The following is a 23344-nucleotide window of genomic DNA, read 5'->3' as shown; positions in this document are numbered from 1 at the left end:
ATGGACACAGGTTGAGCCTGTAAGGCAACAGGATGGGAGGGCCAGTGGTAAGGATATTTAGCCTAGGATTTGGAGGGCAGGCCCTTTTCCCTGTTCTGCCATACTATTGGGATTTCAGGGATATTGCTGAGACACCCATTGCCTTTGCTTTCAAGTAGTAAGGTAGGAATGCCAGCATTACATTACTGTGCTTTACAAGGATGCATACACTCACACACTGTAGGACAGGGGATATGTAGTGCCTTATATATGCCGAATACCATTTTTTCATGTTCCTGATTGACGTAGTGATCAGAGATATTAGTTGTTTAGCATAAATAAGTTTTAAGTAGACTGAGTTGCACCAAGTTATAGTATTGTGTGATTTAATATCGGGTTTTTGCTTTGCTTGCTTAGCATGCAAAATTCATGCCTGGATTACATTGGCAACGATTTTTTTTACTCTTTCCACATCACAAATTGATAGAGAAACAGAAACTACGGCACTCAGAACTCTATTTACTAACTCTGCCAGATAGCAGAAATTACTGGTCAGCGATTTGCAAAGCACTGTGAAAAGACTCTGTGCTCATGGAGTAATGTGGGAACAGATTAATGAAGTGCAAGGAGATGCTGAAGGAGGGACTATGCCTTTATTCTTTCTGAAGTGTCCATTATCACTTCAGGAGCTTGCAGGCTCTTTACTGGGACATTTTTCCCATTTTCTGTAAATGAAGAAAAGAGCGATGGGGAGGGCGTCGAACTGGGGTTCCCTGTCGCCGCAGGAGGCAAGGTGGGAAAACCCTTTGAAGAGTAACTGAGTTCTCAAACTGTATTTACGAGAGCAAAATTAATTACGTTAATAATTTGTAACTCTCGGGCTCGCTCCCCGGCGCCAGCCACGCCACGCCCAAGATGGCGGCGCTGCCCTGAGGGCTCTCCGGCAGCGCGTTCCCTTCCCCGCCCGCCGTGCGCGCTGTTACGGCTCCGGGGGGAAACGCGGGAGGGTATGGCGGAGCCGCCGGAAGCGGCGGAAGAGTTTCGCGGGCGGACTCAGCAGGGCGGAAGTCGCTGAGGCGAACGGGGGTGGCGGCGGCAGCGAGCGACGATGAACAACAAATTCGACGCGTGAGTGTCACCCCCGAGCCCCCCCGGCCGGCCCCCGCTGCGGGGCCTGCACGGCCCCGAGTCCTGCCGGCGCCTCCCGCCGCTGCTCCGGCGCCGAGCGGGCCAGACGCGATGAGTCACGGGCTACGCACAGCCCCGTCCCTGCAGCCGGGGCCCGGCCCGGCCCGGAGGGGACGCGGCACCGAGAGGTGTGGGTGGTGGGCCGGTGGCAGGCCCGCACCGGGGAGTCGCGGGTCGCCTCGTAGCCACGCTTGTCTCTCGCTTTTTCCGGCCCTTGGCAGGGAATGGGGCGGGCGGAGAGACCTGTGGGGTGCTGGCTGCTGGCGCGGTGTCTGCTCGCTCCAGGCGCTGCCTCGGCAAGGCTGGGGGGTGTGGGGAGCGGGGCGGGCGAGAGTCAGCAGAGGTGCGGTGACAGGTCTTCGTGTGGGCCCCCTGAATAGCAGGGAACCCTAACAAGCAACTGGGGTTTCCTGTGGCCTATCGTTATCCAGCACAAACTACTTGAGTTTGTTCCAAAAAGCTGTTTTGTTGTTCACTTCGGCTTAAAAGTGCTTACCCAAGATGCCTGTGATGGGCATGAAAGCAGAAGTGGTTTTTACTGTGTGGGTTGTCAAATGTAGATGTCCAAACTGTGGTGGTCCTTGTACCATGGAGGAGCTTTGGAGCAGAGAACTACCTGGGCTTGGTATGAACCTTCTCAGCTGTGTGATGGCTCTCTTTCTTACTTTTCTTTACCAGATTGAAAGATGATGATAGTGGAGACCATGACCAGAATGAGGAAAATAACACACAGAAAGACAGTGAGAAGGAAAAGAATGATCGTGAGAAACCACAGAGTACTACCAAGAGGAAGGTATGGTGCTGGCATCTCACTCCTCTGCCAGGGCATGGTGTGGCACTGCTGGGGATTCAATCCTCAGTTCAGGGATAAGGAAAATATGTCTTGGAGGGCTGTGGTCTCAGTGCATTGTTACTGCTGCAGTGAAGACTGAGGGACTATGTTTGATTTCAGTAATTTGATGGCGCTTTTGGAGGTCTCTCATCTGAGGGGTGAATGCTTCCTTCACTAACATAGCTGGTGCCGTGCCAGGCTTTGGAATGGAAATGAGAAATAAGGCTTTATTTTCATCCAAAAACAAATTTGGAAGAGTACATGGGGAAAGGACTCCTGTCTGACAGGACAGTAGTGGCTTGAAGGTGGTTTGGCAGGCAGTGTTTGTGGCACTGTTGAAATAACTTTTAAGACATGTCCATGTGTGTAGTGCAGCCTGGTGAAGAAGGCATAAGGCATATATCTCCCCTGGTTTGGTTTTTTTTCCATCTTGGTTAGGAAACAGTCCTTGTTTAGGATGCCTCCTGTGCTCTGTCTGAAGCAATGTAACCCTTGTAAACTTGCCATAGTCAAGAGGAAAGTAGAGATTTAAGCCCTGGTAACTCCTGTAACAATATCAGATAGTACAAGATAAGAGCTTTGATTGGGGTTTTCTCTGTAAGTTTTGACTGCTGGTTAATGAGCTCTCATTAGCCTATTTTGTGCTCATTAGGAGTATTTTTAACCAGAAATCAGTGTTTTGGAAATTGCAAAGTGATCACTGCCCACTGCTGGTGATGGGTTCTGCCAAAGCTGACATAACAAGTTCTTATATTAATCTTCCCAGAGCACTGGGGTGTTGGTTGCTTAAGGCAGTAGGTGTCACCAAAGAGTTTTAATTGCAATTGAATCATGATTCATTATAAGTGGGGTTTATCCTTCCCAGAGGAGGAAAGTGTCTTTTTATTTTTTTCCTTAATTTGAAAAAGTTAAAGGTCTCACGTTTCCCTTTTTAGTTTGTCTTTTTTTTTTTCCTTTGAGACAGGCACAGGACTAAAATAAATCAGTCTTGATGGCTTGAATGGTTGCTTTTCTATGCTGTAAATGCAATTTTCCCTATTGCCCCTTTTCAGAGGAGCGTGCTGGGGTAACCAAGGCTTTGTGTTTGCAGGCTGTGGTGCCGGGGCCAGCCGAGCACCCCTTGCAGTACAATTACACCTTCTGGTACTCGCGGCGCACGCCCGGGCGGCCCACCAGCTCCCAGAGCTACGAGCAGAACATCAAACAGATCGGCACCTTCGCCTCCGTGAGTACCCTGCTGTCCCCTGCGCTAGGAAAACAGCCCAAAATCAGGGAAAATTCGGGGGGCTAGAAAGAAAGTTAGGCTTAGTAGGGCCTGGGAAAAATGTTAAAGGTAGGCCCTGGGAAATGTTAGGCCTTGTGTTTGCTAGTTCATGTGAGAGTGCACCTGTGTAGTCAGTATATGATAAATGATATGATTGTTAGATGTGATTAGATATAATTATTGTTTAAAGAGTCGTGAGAGACTATGTTAGGGGTTTGAGGGGGATCACAAGAAATCTGTGCTTGGATAAAATCAATGTGTACAATAGAACAATGTAGGTTTAATAATTAATATGTAAGTTATATAATGATAGAATATAAAACATGTTCAGCTCGAAACCATGTTGGGGTCAGATTTGGGTCTGTGTACCCCTGACACCCAGAACTCGTCAATAAAAGCACCTGCATATAATAATTTTGTGATGATGTGTTCCTGAACACTAACACTGTCACTCACACAACCTGCTCCTCCTGGCCTGCTCCCTGTGTGCTGCTGCTCCTGGTGGCAATGAGTGATTTGCCAAGGCAAATGAGCTCTTGAATTTCAGCAGGAGATGTGTCTTTAGAACTTTTCCTTTGCCCTGTGCTAGACCTCTGTGCATGGTACTAGTTGGAATAATAATCAAAAAAAAAGAGCAGCCATGCAGTTAATTTATGGCTGGAGCAAGAGAAGAAGGAACAGCTTTTCTGCTCCATTTCTGTGCTGTCCCTCACACACTTCCCTCCACCCATATTCCCAGCACAAAGACTGTGTTTGGAATCTGGTATGCTGTATTTGCCAACAGCTGGTGGCCTGTTGTCTGTCTCCAAGTGATGGACAAGGTGCAGTTTGATTTTGCAGTCAAGTTCATTGAAAGGCAAATTGCTCTTCCTTTCTCCTTCCACTCTGTGGTTGCTTGTTCCTGGAATAAACTTGAGCATGTCCTGGACAGGCTGTGTTGGGTTTTGCATGATGCTGGCAGAGTAAACCTGCCCTCAAGAGCCCAAGATCTGTAAGCAAAATAAGTCCCCATTACTTGTTCTAGAGACCAGGAAGTCTGTTGGCTATTTTCTTCCTTTTTCTTCTAAGTCTGGTGTTTGCCCAGTTTTTTCAGGGTCTCTTATAAATGTTAATTTTGCCCACCAGTATGTATAATCTGTAATATGATGATATTTATAAAAACAGCCCTTTATTCCTTCTGGAGGCTGCCTAAAAATATGCCTGTCTGAGAGCTGGGTTGTGTTGCTGTATCCACACAGGATAAGGGTGGGAAGAAGAGCCTGTTGTTGTGGGTAGTTACTGCTCCTGTTAGCCTCTGTGAACAAGTACTGTCAGGTCAGTGGGTGAAAAATGTGTTTGCCACTTGATGTTCTGGCAATAACTTTTCAGTCTGATAAATCAGCGTAGACTTAACATTGATTTTTAGCTCTTTAGAGGAGAACATCTTGTTGAGTATTCTGTTGTCTGCTCTTTGCTACGGAGAATTTGTTGCCATGGTTGGCTACAGTTCTGTTAGGATGGAGAGAGACTGGCCAGCATATTTGATAATGTGTTTGGGATCAAATTTTGTTTAAGGAGGTGGAAGAGCAAACTTCAGAAAGATTTGTCTAGCTGAGTCTGTGGTCAGATTTATTCCTGGCTTTTCAGTGGAAAGCTCTAAAAGCTGTGAAATGTGAACCACTAGAGGGCACATTCCTTCACTGTGGGAGTGTGATTCCCCACGGATGTTTGGACGAGCCTGACAAAAATAGATTGCTTCTGACCCCTCCTCAGTCTTGGTTCATAATTTTATTGGCTATAAAAGCAAATTCCAGCTTGGATGGCAAAGGTCACAGATTGGAGTGGAATTCCAAGTGCTGACCAAGTCATTAAGGTCTCTGATAAAGTGCTTGGGGTGATGTCTGCCCCCTCCAGCTGCACTGCTGGTCTGCTTAATAGCTATTGTCTTACTGCATAGAGTCTTCTTAAAATATGGAAATTCCACTTCCACTGCCTTGTTTCATTTTAAAGATCCATCCTCTCTCAAATCCTTTCTTACCCAGAGATTCTCAAAAGATAAATATGCTACTTTTAAGAACTATAAAAAATAAATCCCTTGCCTTACAGTCAGATTGTCTCAAGCAGACACAGGGTGCCAGAATGGAACTGGTTGAAGTGAAGTGGTCCAAGTGTACCATGGCAGACTGTAAAAGGAAGTAAGAGGTATTTAAATAAAAACTCTGAATAGTGCCTTCTGATCTTAAACTAGCACCAGAATGTATATTTTTTCTTAAAATCTGCATACAGTAAAACTAAATTTTAAAAAAATGGTCTTATTTGAAGGCTTCTGCAGTTTCCATGGTCACAGAGAGCAGTGGTTATGCTGGGTAAAGAGGCTTGGCTGTAGCTGATGCTTTTGACACATACCCAGTGATTGAAAGTTTGGGCAGTAGGAGTTAAAAGATATGTTTGGAACTGTTGTCCAGAGCAGCTGTTACCTTAGCACAGATTTCTTCAGACAAGCACTGAGTGACTTTAGAGGCACCCATTGAATGTTTCAGGCGGTCACGTGGTAATGGAGCCAGTGAGAAACAGGCACCCAGGCTCTGACACTACTGTTGCCTTTTGTGTTGCCTAATCAACACCCTGGTGACAGGGAGTAGAGCAGAAGAGGGGAAGGTGGCTCTGGAGAGCTGGTGCAAAAATGGCAGCCTGTTCCTCTAGAAATCCCGACTGTGACCAGTTTGAGCAGCCTCACTGTGTGGTTGGTGTTGTTGCAGGTGGAACAGTTCTGGCGGTTTTACAGTCACATGGTACGTCCTGGGGACCTGACAGGCCACAGTGACTTCCATCTTTTCAAAGAGGGCATCAAACCCATGTGGGAGGTGAGTTGGAGCTCTCGTTTCTGCCTTGATATTTTCCCGCAATATTTTGGAAGGAACCTTCTACAATAGAGGAACTCTTGTCATTAAGTGGCACTCCATTAGATTTTCTTGGGTGAAATCCTTTTGTCTGGGTTTCCTGTAAGCTTGTCCTCATAACTCTGTCCATGTAACCTGGCAGTCCTGCTGCCAGAGAGGGAAGATGGGGAGGTTGCTGGCTGCACCTCAGCAGAGGTTGCTGAGCTGCCATTGCCAATGGAGGGGGGACCCCATAGCTGCCTCCAGTGACAGCAGTGCAGGGCTTTCCTCTGGAAGGACTGGACTTCTTCAACAAAGCTTATAAAAACCATCTCTCCTTTTTCAGTCAAGGAGGTGTATATGGTTAAAAGCCTGCACACAGAGCTGGAGAAACAACTTTGCCTTTTATTTACTATTAGCTTTTTTTGTTTGTTTTGGTTTGGTTCTGTTGTTTTGATTTGGTTTTGTTCCAGGGCACTTTAGTTTGCTTCTATTTCCATCCAAATCTGTTAAAAGAAATTTTAAAAGAATCTTTGCCCAGCAAATAATTCTCCCAGTTCCTGGCCTGCTTCCAGCAATGACCAATAGCATTCACAATATGGGTATTTTATGTGTTTCTCTGAAGTACCTAATTATACTGCTTGGTCTTGAGAAATTTATATGTGACCCTCATTAGCAATTATTTTAAGCAAGGTATTTTATAGCCAGTTACTGCAAACACTATTTATATATTAACCCTCTTTGCACTCCTGGTGAGCAAGTTCCTCAGACAATGTGTCGACCAGAGTCCCCAAGTTAATGATACCAGAATTTCTATAAAGCATTTCCCAGTAGACATTTTAAGATGGAGGTGGAGAGATTCTTTAGTATTTTTACTTCTGGCCCTACTTCCTTCTTATATTTCTAGAAGAGGACCTGAGATCTCACTTCTGGCCTTCCATTGCTGCATGCTTTGCAGGGCTTTTTTATACTTCTTTCTCTTCCAAACCAGTCCTTCGTTGCTGTCATTCTTATAGGTACATATGTGCCTGTGTGTAGCTCTGATCTTTTTCTGCATCCATCTGTGCCTTTTCTGGTAAAGTCAGAAGCACTAAGCATAATAATCCCTGGTGGTTTACTGGGCTGCAGTTTATTATTATTCTGGTGAAGGAAAATCAAATGCTTGACTGAACCGAAGCTTGTTTAACCTGAAAGAAAACTAACAACAATCATAAAGCACATGATACAGCATCTGCCTCCCAATCACTGCTCTCTCTCTAGCTTTGAACCTGCTTAAGCCACCTTTGAGATATTTTTAGCAATAGCACTCTCTTCTGATGCCCATTAGTCACTGTGGAAACTTTGAAGAGTTAAACCCAGCTCCCAGGCTGTGATGTTCACAACTTGGAAAACAAGGGTACTTAAGAGAAAGCAGTTTGCTTCTCACAGGATTCTGCCACTTTCTTAGAACTTATGTTGATTTGGGTGGCTCCTGTCATACTTTGAGGTTTGTCTGGAGCTGACACCTTCCCCTTTCAGTCCAGTACATACCTGAAAAGTAAGAGTCAGGTGAATGCTGCTGTTATGCTGACACTTCCATGTTTCCTCAGGATTGCTTTGTTAGCACTTGCTGTGTCTGAGAGAGCAGACAAATGTTTAGTTTTATCTGAGCCCTAGAGAAGCTTTAAGGCGAAAATAAAATTAACTTTATTTCATTAAGAAGGGTTGGGCTGCCTTGCCTGGCATCTTCAAGGTGTGTCCCAGCTTGGCAAAGGGGATTGCTGGGGATTTGGAGAGGGATGTCCTGTTTTGTGCAGTCCCCTCTGAGTCATTCTTTGTTCTCTGTTTCTGTCCTAGACCTGTCTTCCCTTACCCTTCCTAACTGCCACCTCTTTGACTTGTTCCTACCTCTCTGTCTTCAGCTTTGGACGGAATTTGTTCCCCTCTCACCTTGTAAGATTTCCCAGCTACAGTGTTGTACCAGAGAATGCCACAGTGTTCTGCACAGAGGAGGAGCTGCTCTTTGACATAGCTGTGCGTTCTGGGGAGCAGGGGAGGCTGTAGCAGTTTCCAGCTCTTTGTCAGCTTCAAGATACAGAATCACAATATTGAGGTGACAGACTGGGTGCTTAGCATTAATTTTTTCTTTTACTTTCTCCCCTCCTTTTGGTTATTTCCCTGGGTCACCACAGGCTGGAACAAACATTTAGCTGTATGGTGTGTGATAATGTCAGAGAACAGAGTGGTCCTTTCTGTGTTAGCACAACTTGTGAGCCCATTCCTGGAAATGTGGAAGGAAAATGTTTATCAATTTTTTGCTTGCTTTTAAAGTACCGTTTTGCAAACCCTTTACTGGCCTTCCATGCTCTATGATGAGGGGGTTCTCCTGTTTTACAGGGATCTTGTTTTGCAGCAGAACTGCATGGACAGGGGATTAGACAAATGGTGACTCTGTCTCAAGTTTAGGAGTAGTTTTAAAGTCCTTGCCTCTGGATCTGTTTGTGCAAATTGGTAGTCTGGTGTTAGTCTTTGCTGGTGGGATCAAAATACTAGAACTCAAGTCATCAGGGCATAGAACTTGGTCTGGAAGGCTGAGGGCCATTGTTTCAAGTACTTAGTATTCAAAGTAAGTGGTTTTCCTCTGTCTCTGCTTATATGGGGGAGAAGTGAAATAAAATGCTTTTGCTTGAAAACACCTTCCTTGCCCCACCTAATCAATATCTGCTCCTGTTTGTGGCTCTGCTGTCTTTTGGCTAGCAGAAAAATAGCTAGGAGAAAACAAATCAATTTATTTCCCCTCTTCCTAGGATGATGCCAACAAAAATGGTGGTAAATGGATTATCCGTCTGCGGAAGGGCTTAGCATCGCGGTGCTGGGAGAATCTTATTCTGGCCATGTTGGGAGAGCAGTTCATGGTGGGGGAAGAAATCTGTGGGGCCGTCGTCTCTGTCCGATTCCAGGTGAGTGCTTTTGAGAACTGTGCTTCCATGTGGCAGGGTTGCAAAAAGTGTCCTGTGCTCACCTCTCCCTCCCTCCCTCCCATGCCGTTCCACAGGAGGACATCATCTCCATATGGAACAAGACAGCCAGCGACCAGGCCACGACAGCCCGGATACGTGACACGTTACGAAGAGTGCTCAACCTACCTCCCAACACCATCATGGAATACAAAACCCACACCGACAGCATCAAGTATGTGTGCTGGCCAGGGGGGTGCTGCAGGGTGCATGTGTGCTCGAGCAGCTCGGAGCACGGCGCGGGCCTTGGCAGAAGTGCTCGTGTGCGTTAGGGCTGCTCCTGCACACTGAAGTGCAAACAGCAGCGCTTGTTGCCAGCGCGCTTTGAAAGCCAAATTCCTGTGTGGTTGTCGTGGGTGTTTGGTTCTATGAGCAAAACCTTTTTCTTTTTTAAATGTATGATCCAGGGTTGTTTTAACAATCCACCCAGCCTGGCACTTGGGTGATGGGCAGCCCAAAGTGGGACTGTGGCTCGATGTATTCAAAGACAAGATTGCAGTGGGGGCAGTAGAATAATTTGAATAAATAGAGATTCTGGGGAATAAAGTGCGGAAGCTAACAGGGATTTATAGTGCCATTAGACTTATAAATGGTCTTGGGAAAGTGCTGTGTGAATTTACAGTGCTGTACAAATGATTTCTAATCATAATAAACGTCATATATTAAGTCTTCCAGGCCCTGGTGACAGAGGCTCTTTAACAAGACTAGAAGATCATGGTACACAGAGAGCACAGCTGTATTTTTAAATAAATGTATTATAGCTTACCATATCAGGCCATTCAGGGTGACTTTTATTTCCCACAAAGTGATGAAAAATTGCATATATAGGTATTAGTTAGAGGTGAGTAATATGTTGTTTTTCTTTTTTTCTTAAGTGTATTGTAAACTAATAGGTCATAACTGATTAAACTATAAACTGATTAGGTCATATTGGTTAAATTAATACTTGAAAAGGTGCACACAGAAAAATAAGTGAAATGAGTAAGACACTGATGGGGCAGAGAGCTTTCTAATCTTGCTTGTAATGAAGGTGCAAGTATCTTTCATGACTTTCTTTCATCATGCTGGCTTGTTCCACATAATCATGCTGTCATCAGTCTGCTGTCAGACAGTTTGATGGGATCCATCCTGGTTCTAGCACACAGCTGGCTTCCAATTTTGAGTGTGGGTCACTAGTAATTATACAGAAATCTCATTGAAACTGCCTGTAAGCATTTAGTGTTCCATGTGGCCCTCCCTCCTGTGTGCTTGGAAAAGAGAAGAGAAAGAGATTATTTTTTCTGTGATTTTGCCACTAACGTTTCTCGTGCACTTTTTGCCAGGAGAGGGCACTATGGACTCTCTGTCCATGCAGGGAAATAGCACTGTGCTCATGTGGACACGCAGCAGGGTATTTTACTCCTGTTCAGCAGCAACAGCAGACTGCAGGCTGCGGTGATGCGGCTTTGTGGTGAGAGCAGGGAGGCGTTTGACTTTTCTCAGTCTCTGTAGTAAAAGCTGTGTGTGGAGCCAGCAGTCCTAAGCTGTGGTGGTGGTTCATGTAGCAAGTGTAGAATGGGAGTGATGTGGCCTTTCCCTTGTGAGCTATCATGACCAGCACTTCCCAGCACAGAGAATGCCTCTATAGCAGGGTTTGTTTTTGCTCTGGCAGGTGTAAGGCCTTGAGTGATGGTGCAGCCAGTAGTGTGGCCTCATTTGCCTACACCAGTGAACATGCTGTGCTTCCTGCCCTCTCTTCCTGCATAGCATCCGTGTTTCATTTTGTGCTGCTGACGTGTGGTGCAAAATGAGCTTGTCTGAGAATAACAGGTGTTGGAGGTATCAAGTTTAGTAGCTCAGATTACAGCTGGGAGCAATTCTTAAGTAGAGGCCAACTGGCTTGTCTCCCACTCATTCTTCTGTGGTAGGAGTGTTAGTAGGAATTGCTTTGATGATGTCCCAGTCAGGTAGGTCTAAGCAATTAACCTTCTGCCATGTAGGGCATCATGAAAGCCCCTTTTTTCCCATTGCCTAGCTTAAGCTGCAGCAGTCTGATTGCAATGCTCTCCAGCATCTCCTTCCAAAGGCACTGGTGTAAATTCAGAGCAGAAGTGCTGTCAGTGGAGTTTCTGTGTAGTGATGCACAGACCAACTTCTTGTAGCTCTCTTGCCTGGTGCCAGCAGGCAGCAAGGGGCAGCAGCTGCAGAGAGGTGATGGTGACTGCTTTGTGACAGAGACGAGCAGAACAGCCCCAGCTTTCAGTCTGACTCTGCTTGGATAAGCTTCATATCATTAAGGTTCTCTCACTAATAAAGCATCTCTTGTGTAACTAGTTCTATCCTCCATGAAGTCTGGCTCCTTTTCCTCACCCATCTATCAAGTCCTGTTGAAATACTGTCCGTCATGAATAAACTCCACTTATGCTGCACATGTACCATGTGATTTATGACTGGGGAGGGCTTTCTAGCCAGCACTCTATATTCACACTCTGGCTGTGTTTCATGAAAAGCTCTAATGGAAGAGCTGTGCTCTAGGCTTTGTCAGGGCTGCCTTTTGAGGGGGGCTTGTGGCATTTTTCATTTGTATGGGCTGCATCTCTCCACTAGAGCTCTGCTCATGTGCAGGGTTTGATTGGCATTGATTGTGCTTCAGGGAAGGGAGCTTGCTTAGCAAGAAAAGAACAGGTATTTCTCAAAACCTTGACTTTTAGGTAGTGAATTGACCTGGATTAGCTTTTGACACACTGTAAATGAATGCTTCTGTAGAAATTGCTAGCATGCCTCTCACTGTGGAACCTGAGCCCTGTGTTTCAGGTTTTGTATATTCCTTTTGAATATGATGAAGCATTTCATATTAAATCATTTCTAGACACCATTTTTCATGAGTTGTCAGTGAGGCTGCAGCCCCCTTTGTTTCAGAAAGTGGTGGTGCTGCCAAGCTGCATCTGAAAAGTACCTGTTGCGTCACAGCCATTCCAAGGAGAGCTGTTCTGCATTCTGTCCTTCCTGCTCTCAGTGGTGGGGCTTGTGCATTTAGCTAGATAAGCAGATCTTTCATTGCAATTTTCCTGTGTTTGTCCTTTCTCTTGCTCATGATATTGACGAGCTGCCTAAATCCCAGCAAGTAGAAGGGTCAGCCTAGTCTGTATGAATTTCCAATCTTGCTAGGAAAGCTAGAACAATCTCTTAGACTCTGCTAAATTCCAGGAGATTTATAGTACCTTAGGCCTTACAGTGCTGAGCACCTGAAGAGAACATATGTGACATTTTGTGGGCTACCTTGTTTCAGTAGCTGGAGAGAAATTGCTTCTCTTTGTTCCCTCAGAGGTGCACTGAGAGAGGAGCACTCAGATGCAGTGAACCACTTAATAGGTTCAGTTCATCTATGTTGTTAACCTTGGCGGTGACAAGGTCCAGAAGTGACAGTGACTTATGGACAGTGGTACTTCCTGTGGCTTGGAATTAAAGGCAAAATACCCAACCTCTTTTGCTGCTGTAGCAGCTGCACTTTTTTTGAAAGCAGAATGTGATTGCCAACCACAGCCTGGCTCTGTCTCAGTGAAACCACTGAAAATATTCAGGTACCTGCATGTGTGACTTTTCACATGTGACTTTGAGCATTGCAGCATGAAGTTCGTGGCTGCCTTGCCCTGTGTGGGCTTTTCAGCCTTTCTTTTCTGCACTGATAACTGTGTGGTCAGTGACTATCTCCTTTCGTGAGAGCTCTCACCCACAACACTGTCCAGGAATCCCAGGCACATTCAGCAACACTGCTTCCAGTGCCAGGAGAGGCCAGAGCAGTGAGCATCAGCAGGTTACCACTGAGCAGGCTGGTGTGGAAATGTTTTGGTTGCTGTGTGACATTACAGATTGTCCTGTCAGCTCTAAAGCAAGGCTGCTTTTTCTGGAAACAAAGCTTTGCTTATTCCTAAGTGCCTGCTGCAGTGAGAGCTGAGCAGGGTATAAAACTATCCTTTCCTTTCAAAGTCACCAGTGATAACTAATGGGATGGCTCGAGTAAATGAGAAGAATAGTTGATCTTAATAGAGCTGGCACTGGGTTCATTTCACTGCAGGCAGCTGGAGGAAATGGCCTCAGACTATATTGTAGGTAGGAAACAAGAGGATATCCTATGGAGGGAATAATGCACTGTAAGAAGACTGCAGGGGTGAGGTTCTCAGGACAAAAAGAGAGGAATGGTAAAAAAAGTGAGGAATTAAGATGAGAAATCACTGTGGAAGTGACAGGCGTTGCACAAGAAGATCAGTGTTTACGAGACAAGTAAGCTGCTGGTAGGGTGCTTGTGAGGTCTCCCTTGTCACAGCAGAGTTCAGCTAATCCTGTAACTGTTGTGGTTTTAAAACACTGGTTTCCCTTTGCTTGCTAATTTCCAAAACCTTAGGAGAACCTCTCAGTGCTGCTGTTCTATTTGTGTCACCTGTGTCTTTGACTGTGCCCTAAATGGAGTGGGCAGGGTTAACCTTGCCTAAAGAGAAAAGGTGTGCAAAGGGGACCCTCACACATTGTCTGATGCCTGTGAGGGGAAGGCAGGGTGCCTTGGGTCTTGCCAGCTCTAGAGCTGCATTGTTTCACCCTCATCCATTCAGGTCTGAGAGCAGGAATAAAATCAAGAGGAGAGCAGTGAGGTTCCAGATCTGATAGCTGTCCTCTTCTCCTGAGTCTCTGCAATACTGGCTTCATTCATTTAGCACTCCATTCTGCAGTTCCAGTAATGTTTCCAGGTGTTGAAAGTCTAAGAGCACTTGCATAGACCTGGTCTTTGAATTGGTGGATTCAGTGATTCATTCTCCATCAACATAATATGCTTTACTCGGAAGTGTCCATGACTTTGTGAAAGGCTTCCTTATCTTGGTGGCCTGTCTCTTACCAAAAAAGTGCCTATAACCTATTTATTTCATGGTTGATTTTTTTTTTTTCAAGGAGGTCAGTTAGGTTGTGTTTATTTAATTGTGTTATATTGCCTTTGCTCCAGGTACTGCCAGACAGGTGACAGAAGTATTTCAGGCTAGAAGACTACTCTAGATGTCTTTTTCAAGCTGTTAGTCACAAAGTTCTTGTCTGGCTGTGAACAAATCCCAGGGGAATCATCCAGGAAGAGGTTGAGCTGCTCTGGACACCCGCAGAGTGTAGTGAGTGGTCAGTGTGCTGGGAGGTTCCACTGGGCTGGCAAAAGAGACAGACCTTGGTGCCCTTTGTAAGGTACCCTAAGTGCACTCAGCTCTCTGGATCCGTTTTAGCTGGGGAAGGAGAAGGTAAGGAGCAGGGTTGCACAGAGAAATACTGGAGGCAAATTACTGGGACTTAACTGAGGATGTTTGCAGAAAACAGCTAGTGCTGCTTGCACAATAGTGATTTGGAAAGCCCCTTGAAGCAACTAAGACTGCCCTTCCTCTTTTTAATGGAGTCTTCCTCTTTTTTTTTTTTCTTTTTTTTTCTTTTTTTTTTTCTTTTTTTTCTTTTTTTTCTTTTTTTTTCTTTTTTTTTTTTCTTTTTTTTTTCTTTTTTTTTTCTTTTTTTTTTTCTTTTTGGGGAGATAGTGGCTTCTTTTCTCTTTTTTTTTTCTTCCAGCTTACTTGCTGGGGCTAAAGGGAGCTCTGTCTGGGTCCTGACCCTGGGCAGTGGGGAAGAACGTGGGAAGTTTCAACAATAGTGGGTCAGGAAGGAGTGTGGAAGAACAGCTCTGGCTGGCTTTGTTTAGCCTCCCAACGTTTCCATTTCCCATCTGTTCAATGGGAATAATCTTAGTGTTGGGGATCAATTCACTGAGTATCTGATTGCTGTGCAGACAGTATGGCAATAAGGTACTAAAAATGTCTATACATAAAAATAACCTCTTAGACTCTCTGGCACTGTGCCTTTGGCATGTCACAGGTCATAAAGATTCTGCCAGATGAAATTAACTGGCATCCTTGTTCAGTATGGAATGAGAGCAGTTTGCTCTCCTAGTGTAGTTTAGGTACATTAGGGCAGACACATCCTAGTGGATTTTTTCAGTCAAGTCAGCAGATAGTTGGAGTCATTAGTACTATAATACATATGAGGGTCTTGAATTAAAAATTCTTGGCTGGAAGAGCTTTTTCTCTCTGTCTGTTGAGGACAGAGATGAAGGACTGTGCATGATGTTATTGGGATGTTGGAACAAGGAACTCCTTAGTGTGAAAGGGGTAATAAATTATCGATCATGTTGACAAGTAATCTGTCCTTGTGTTTCTTCTGCTGAGAAGTTACAAGTTTGGGAGAACTATGGGAGAGGAAAGAGTGATTGTGGGCGATGGGAATGTGGTAGAGATACAAGGGAGGTTGGAGGGAAGACATGAAGGTGGAGACTCTTTGACAAGTCTGGAAATGCGCAAAGATTACCAGCAACTAAGAGGGCTTCAGATTCAGAGTTTCTCTTCTCCCTAACTTTCTTCTGAACTCCAAGGTCTTTGTGTTTATTTGGGTTATGACTGGCTGGGAAAGAGCATGTGACACCTGGGCTGCTTTTGCAAATTCCATTTGGGAGCTTGACTCTGAGGCTCAGATAAGAGCCACATTGGTGGTCCAGTTGTGGCACAGGTGCTGACTAATACAGGGTTTCCATTTCTGGACTCTCCTATTGTATTGCAGTGGCCTGATGAGGCAACACACAAAAAAAAAAGTGAAGTAGCTGAGAAGTACCAGCAAAAAAATCTAGAGGGTCGTCTGAGTTTATGATTGACCTGGGTTCTCTTTAAGGTCCCTCCAGCTCCATGGGACTCTGTGGCTTCAGAAAATGGTTTGGCATGTGCCGTAGGCACCAGTACTGTTTTGCTGGGCATGGAGAACTATGAGGTTCTTTGATGTCTCTGATCCTAGAAGATAATAACCATGCTCACATTAACCTCAGCATGTTTTCCCTGAGAGGGTTTTCAGTATGCTGCCTTCATAAAACCGACAGCAATTTTTCAGTCTGCTGCCTTCATCCATCAGGAACGTTCTCCACCAGGGAATGCAGTGTTGGACCTGTCCCTCTAACTTATCTAAAACATTTTCATTTCAAATAGTTGTGATGTTTTTACGGGGTCGTCATTAACAACGCAGGATTACAATGCGTAATGAGACTTCCTAATAGCAATTGGATTCTGCTGCCTTACTAAAGAATTTTGTAAGAACTAAGCTGTGTGGCATTGAAAGAAGCCCCTTTTGGGGGGATTACCTGCATATGCAGTATGTGGCAAAGCATGAGGCCAGTAACTGGCTGAGTTTAACCAGCCAAGGAATGTGATAATCCTCCAGAAAGACGTAACATGGGCTATTTTATGAGCAATAGGAAATGGATATTCCATTTGTGCCTAGGAAGGTCATACCTGTCTCTGGGTATTAATGTGGCTTTATCACCAGCAGCCAGTGGGAACGCTTCATGTCTGTGCAGAACGCTAAAGCTGCCTTGTGCTGTCAGATGTTTGGCTGGATTTTAAGGATGCTTCTATCCACTAGGGCTATCAGAGAATATTGCCTTGCTCTCTGAAGACAAGTGCCTTTTAAACGTTATTGAATGTTTCTGCTCTCGTTAAAAGTTAAGAAGCCTTTGATCTGAAGTGCTATTTTTTGGTTTTATTTCATTTTTTTTTCCCTCTGGCTTGCCAGGGCCTGGGAGGAGTTTCATGGCCTGGTGAACAGCAGTGGCCGCTGATCGAACGCTCCCCCTCCCTCTGTCACACCCAGGGTAGGGCCTCATCTTTCTTCCTATGTGACTCCATGGCATACCTCTCAGCTTCCAACCTTCTTCCCATGGGCTGGCATGTTCTCTTGTCTTATGGGCCTGATGGTGGGCCCATTCTGCTATTTGTTCTTTTCCAAAGGTCAAAATTACTTTTAAATTATTTTTTTTGACCAGACACCAGCATTTTCTGCTGAAGTGCTGTGTGCTATTATGCTAATGTGTCCTTCCTGTGTATGAGGCACTTGTATCCCAGACCTGGTCCCAGGAGGCTGAGAGGTATGTCTTCAGCTTGGGTGTGTTGCCTAGGGTTGACTGTAAGCAGGTATGGAGTGGTAAATGAATCCTGAGCACATCCAGAGGGTGGACACTGAGAGAGGCACCTGGGGCCTGACACACAGCTCTTTAACAGTGGGCTGGAACAGAATAAATTAATTGGTCAATAAAAGCTTGTTCAGGAAGGACACCCAGTAGCTACTGTAGGTAGAAATAATAATGTTGTGACTAATGAGACAACCACTCTTTCCTGCTGGTAGTCAGCCAAGATGTGCAGAGAAGATAGCCAAGGTGAGCCCAGGGCTGCTGGGAGCCTCACAGCTCAGATTGTTTTTCCCTGCAGTGCCCAATTCCCTGACAGCAGGCCCTTAAGAAAGGCCAGCAAGAGGCCTGGCCATGAGAGCTGGGTTGATTGTAGCCAAGTGGGATCACTGGATTGCTGAGTGCCAGAGCAGAGGAATCTGCTGGAAGGAAGCATTTACATTGCTCAGTTCCCATAACTGGGCAGTGGAATGTAGCTGCTCCAGCACAGCTGAGCTCTGAGGAGCTGCTGGGGATCCCAAAACCTCCCTCAACAGCATTGGGCGAGCAGTGTTATCATACCTTGCTCTGAAGTCATGGGTGAAAACAATAACCTCTCTCTCCTCACAGGTTTGTTTTTTTGTGAGGATCAGTGTTTACAAAATACTACGCAGGCACTTGGTAGTGTTGTTATTGTTAGATGACATTCATGTGTCCTTCTGGAAGAGGAAACCAGCTCACTTAATGACATACCAGGCTCTGAAGGGTACAGAAAAACAGTGGCAGAGTTCATTTAGCTCTCATCTGTATTGGGTGGCCTGTGCTGAGCACAGTGAGCAGAGGGCCTGGGGCACCCCAATAAAGGCAGAAGGAGGGAAAAAATAGGGAAAAACCTGTCCACTAAAGAGCTACCTAAAGCATGCTGTCCTCCTGAGGTAGATGGCACAGGTGAAAGTCCAGTATGGGATAGAAAGCCAAACCATTGTTGCAAATTAACCAGAATCCAGTTAATGAATCCTGAATCACATTTCCAAATGGCAGCCTAGCCTGCTCTTCTAGCAAGTGCAAAGGTGAACCCCAGTCTTCTGCAGCATGGTTTTTGCTGTCAGGTCATAGCAGAGTAACTTTTTAAACTCTGAAAAGTGGTTTTTACTTCCTTCTGTTCTTCCAGTTCTCCAGCTCACCTCCTGGAGGTATTCCAGCCTGTGCTGGTACTGCTGCCATGCAGCTGCTGGCAGCACACCATGATAGCTCACGGGTTTGAGTGGAATTTCACAGTCCTGCACAGCACCTTGCTGCTGAAGTTGCTGCCTTTGCTCTTCAGCTATTTGATATGTCCTGGGGCATCCCTAAATGTTTTGGCTTGGGCAACTTACAGCCCTGTCCTTGTTTATGGGAAGAGCTGCCAAACCTATCCTCTCAAAGTAATTGTAATCTCCTTTTTTTCAACACACTGCCCATTAATGTGGGAGTATGGTTTGCCTGTTGCTGCTGCTCACAAGCTGGCAGTAAGCAATAACAGATTTCTGTAACCTGCCCCATCTTCAATTGCTGCAGTGCCATGAGACTGTACTGAGGGAGCTTGTAGACCAGCACTCCTTCCTTGGTCAATAGCCCCCGTGGCTGTACTCTGAGTGAGTAGAAGCTGCTGAAGAAACTTGTCTATTTAAACTTGAGGAAAACACCCTTTTCAGATTAGATACTTTTAAGGTAGGAGAGATCAGAGAGCTAAACTTGTTGACAGTATGACTAAATAGGAGGGACAGAGGCAGGGGGAGGTTGGTCTGATAGTATATTTGTGTTCCAATCAGAATCCCCGAGATGTTTGCTAAGGAAAAGACCTTGCAAGTTGTTTAAACAGCAGAATCCATCAGGGAGGTTTCCACATTCTATCATGTGCTTTGCTCACAGGAGATGACCATTTTTTCTTCTCATTGAAGGGGATGAACCAGGATCTCCCTCTGTTCCAAGGGTTCTGGTGTGACAGCTGACTTGTGTGAGAAGTCTGTAGTTAGGAAGATCTGCATGGGAGATTTAGCAAGTGTTGATTTTGAGTGATGTACTAGGATGGCAGCACTGGTGGCTGTAGTGAGGAGAATGGGGAGGTGCTGTGATCTGAAGGAATGCACATCTTTAACAACTTTTTCTCTTCCCTCTGTTTTCCAGGGATAATTCAAGCTTTCGAAACACAAAAATCACATTGTGAGAACAAGAGTTGGCACTAAGCTCCTCTCTCCGTGTTGAAAGCACTGAGAGTGGCCTCCGACCTCTGAAGGGACTCATGGGCCACTCTCGCACTCCTCCCTGGGGGAAGGATCCACCTGAAGCCCTCCAGCAGCGGTGACAATAGAGGCCGGTTTTGTCTTACACAAACTTTTTTTTAGCAGCGGGGCGGGAGGCAGCCTTTCAATTAGCGGCGGGCCCTCGGGGCCGCATCTTGCAGCACTTTCCTGTCTTTCTCTACGTGGCACGCAGGATCTCTGGGATTCTGCCCCAACATCAGAGCCTTTTGCTGAGGGATACCAGTATTATAAATCTCTCTGCAGCTGGGAGGAGCATCCCAGTTGAGAGTCAGCCCTGTGGTTTTCAAATGCCCCTTTTCAGTTCTGCCAATAAATTATTGGGTCTCTTTGTTTCTTTCAGTCTTTCATTTTTTGCTGTGTCTGAAATTCAGTGTGGTGGTATTTCTCTAGGCTGCTTGCTTTATCTTTGCCTCTTCTTTATACTCCCAGGTTAGCAGTGCCTTGTACCCACCCCTATTTGTTGTGGAGAGGGATTTGAGCTTCCCTTAAACCAGGACAAAGAGTTGTTTGGTATTAGTTGCCTTCATTCTGTCTGTCTCGATGGAGAGCCAGCAGCACTGGCTGAATTCAGGGCCAAGCCTGCTTCTGTTGTGCACTGGGGTTTGTAAGTCTCTGGCCACCTGGGAAACTGGGCCCCCAGTGGGTTTAGCAGAAGAGGGTGATGGCCCAGCCTGCTGCTCAGAGCTGCGTGACAGCTGTGACCAGAAGAGGGGCTGGGAGTGACCCCCTGTCCTCTGGGGTGAGCCTCAAATGATGGGCTGCTGCCTGGAAAGCCAGCATGGCTGCAATTTGGATGCCACGGAAACAATAGGAGCTAATTATTTCCTCTGATTCTGCTTGACTACAACACTAATTGTACTCATTAACAGCTCCAGCTTTTTTTTTTCCTTGGGGAATCTCACAATTGCCTTTCATTTTTAATGGAGCCTTTGCCTTGGGCCCAGGAGGGGAGACTGTGGCCAGTGATGGGGCACATCTCCTGCCCCATGTGCTCTGTGCAGTCCCCCAGGAGAAGGGGCTGCTTGGGCCAATCTGCTCGTGACTGCAGAACCAGCAGCCCGTGTCTGGGACAATTACCAGCCTTGGAGCCTGGGAGACATTCAGCCTCATGACTCCAATTGCAAATTCCTTGTCTTACTATTGAAGTCTAGATTGAAAGCAGCCAAGACTGGCAGAGAAAAGAGTTTAAAATATTCAGTCTTCTGAAGGGTTTGTTTTCTTCGTTGAGAGTGTCAGTTCTAGGCTGTCTCTAGGGACATTCCTTGCACTGACAGCAATGACTAAGTGCTCCCCATGGTCAGGCAGTTAGCACCTGGCTGGGCAGGGAGCAGGGCTGTTCCCCAAGCTGTAGTGGCATCCCTCTCTGTGTTTCTTGAGACCCGTGGTCCTGTTCCTGCTTTTGGCACTTGTCACCAGCTCTCAACCAAATGCTCTTTTCCAGACACGATTTGTTTTCCCTGCTGCGGGCAGGTACTACTATGGCTGCTACTTAAGATTCCTTTTAAATACAACTCTCCCCTGCTGCTCTCCAGTATTTGTTAGGGGGGATTTAGTTGTAATTGCATTTTGGCAATCTAAGCAAAAATAGCCTTACAAGGCAGGGCTGAAACATTAGCTGCAGGTTCCTTTTATTCTCAGCACATTTAGCTTTTTGCAGATGACATCACTTAGGGCTTTATCCTGTTGTTGTGCCCAGCTGTGCGTCATGTCCACCTCTGTTATTTCATGTTCTCGCCCACTTCTCGCCTCTGATGCCCCTTGTCTAAGCTGGTGCTGATGAGTGCAGGCTTGCTATTAAATCTGAAAATGCCGTGGTCCTGCTGTGCTCGCCCTCAAATGCGCTTTGTGAGTGAGCTGTGGAAGAGCCCTTCCCAGGGAGGCTGTTCCTCTCCTCCCACTGCCCCCGTGGTTGAGATTTAGAGGAACTCAGCAGAGGTTCCTCTTGCTCAGCCTTGAAGAGAGTGAGCTGGCTGGTTGTGGAGTTTGTCCTCTTTAAGGCTACCTTTCCTGAGGTCAGGAAAAAAGCAGTGGTTGATCAGTGCCAAGCCAGGGGCCTTCTATAGCCTGGAGGGGGATGGAGCCAGACTGGTTTTTGAGCTGAACTTTTGGTTTGTGGTCCTCTGCATCCTGCTAATGAGAATGGTGAAAACACCGGTATGAGGTTGTTTGGGAAGGGAAGGAGCTTCTGTTGGGCTCTAGATAAAGGTTTCAGATCCTCTTCATTCAGGAAGGAAGCCTCTAGCCATGGGAGCACCAAATCTGCAGTGAGTCAAGACCTTTCCTGTTTTCGTTATCCCAAAGGCTTTGAACACCCTTCAACTTTAAATCCCTGCAAAGTAGCCTTTGGGGAAACTGTAAGATCTTTGAGCCCTGGAGCTCAAAAGAGAGCATTCCCTTGAGTTCTTCTTTCCTAAGGGGATGCTGAACTGTGGTGGGCTCATGGGCCCTGGGTGACTTTGGCTACAGTTGGTCTGATGGGGGCTGATGGCTCTTCCCAGCCGACAGAGAGAAAGGAATTCTCTCTGTGGAGGGGAGATATTGCTTTGTCTTAGTGCTTCTTGATGGGGTGTGGATACAGGAGGCTGATACTGGGCTGAGGAAGTTTTCCTCTCACTGCACTCCCCCCATAACCTCAGAGGGACCTACAGGTGTTCCCCCACCAGATCCTGCAAGGCACATCTGCTGCCCAAGAGCTGTGACATACAGCTCTTGCTTTTGTTCTTGTCTCTGGAATGATATACCACAGAGCTCTCCTGAGAGCTCATAAAACCACTGCTTGGAGAGAGTGGAGAGTGTGATCTCAGGTACGTGCTCCTAGCAGGCTGGAAGAGCTCATCCATTCCCACTTGTACTTTATGGACATGCTGAGCCTGAGCTCACTGGAAGAAGCAGCATCCCTGGAGTGGTAAGAAGTAGGTGACAGTACCTGGCCCTGGAGAAGGAGAAGTCACCTTGTAGAAAGCAGCGGCTGGCTGGCACAGTCCCAAGTGGTTTCGGGCTGTGACCAGGCTGCAAAGGCCCAAGAAGTGATGTCTCAGCTGCTGTGTGTTTTCCTCCCTCCCCCATCGGTGCCCACAATGCCCTCACCCCTGTCAGGCAGTGCCAGGGGCAGTTGTGGGCAGTCACCAACTGGTTTTCTCCCAGCAGCAGCAGAGGCAGCCGGTGCTGGGACTGTGAGGCTGATGCACGTCCTGGAGCCAGGCGCAGGTGACATGAGCTGGATCACAGAGGAGCAGATGCTGCTTGCCACCATTCCCAAGCTGACCCCTCTCATCTCCCCTGCCAGCAGGGACAAAGCCAGGGGGCCCCAGAGGTCACTGAGGGGCACAGGGGGATGCAGCACTGCTAGGATGGGGGAAGGGGCTGTGCTTGACAGAGATGATCCCATAGGGCAAGGAAGGCTGGTGGGGGAGGGAGTTGTGCTGATGCTCCCAGCAGGATGGATGCCACAGGGCACACATCCCTGAGGGTGTTTGGGGGCCTGGTGGCCCAGTCTTTTCACCTCAAGCTGCTTGCTAGGGATCAAGGGACAGCACCTCAGCTGTCCCCAAGACCCACAGTCAGGGCATAAATTGAGGGAAGAATTAGCTGCCACCAATCCCATCCATAGCTCCATTGTTGCCCTAGAATGGGCAGCTGTAGCTGTGATTCCTGCCCCACTGCCATGAGAGGGATGACAGTATTCCCATTTGTCCTGGGCTGGAATTTGTAAATTTGCAGTGAGGTGATGTGACTTTGCTGCCAGCACTGCTGCATGGCGTGTTAGATGTCTGACTCTACTCCAGTTTCCCCATGCTCATCCCACAGGACTGTGCAGGTTTAGAGGTGTGTGGCCAGCCTGCACAGGGTGCACATCCAGCCTCTGAGGTGGGTGGGCATGGAGCAGAGATGCCATGGAGACTTGCAAGACTTGGGGGCTTTATTTCCACATTCAGCACAGCATGAG

At 46.5% G+C, this 23344-nt stretch overlaps 1 protein-coding gene across 4 annotated transcripts; it reads left to right on the top strand.

The window, feature by feature from the left end:
- The first annotated feature begins 971 nt into the window (after positions 1-971).
- EIF4E2 (eukaryotic translation initiation factor 4E family member 2) lies at positions 972-19732 on the top strand. 4 transcript variants are annotated; one of them, XM_071437876.1, is made up of 8 exons: positions 972-1107; positions 1846-1960; positions 3090-3224; positions 6002-6106; positions 8908-9060; positions 9156-9292; positions 16726-16804; positions 19262-19732. In XM_071437876.1, exons 1-7 carry the CDS (start codon positions 1088-1090, stop codon positions 16769-16771), a joined length of 711 nt encoding a protein of 236 aa, XP_071293977.1. In that variant the 5' UTR covers positions 972-1087; the 3' UTR covers positions 16772-16804; positions 19262-19732. The 4 variants fall into 4 exon arrangements, with proteins under 4 accessions (XP_071293977.1, XP_071293978.1, XP_071293976.1 ...); XM_071437874.1 differs by lacking the exon at positions 972-1107 and adding an exon at positions 1146-1295; XM_071437877.1 differs by lacking the exon at positions 16726-16804.
- The last annotated feature ends 3612 nt before the right edge of the window (positions 19733-23344 follow it).

The sequence above is a fragment of the Agelaius tricolor genome, unplaced genomic scaffold (assembly GCF_023055355.1).
Source record: "Agelaius tricolor isolate 1412-34295 unplaced genomic scaffold, bAgeTri1.0.p SCAF_12, whole genome shotgun sequence".
NCBI classification, from domain to species: Eukaryota; Metazoa; Chordata; class Aves; order Passeriformes; family Icteridae; genus Agelaius; species Agelaius tricolor.
The sequence above is the reverse complement of the archived record's forward strand: the minus strand, read 5'-3'. Positions and strand labels throughout refer to the sequence as shown.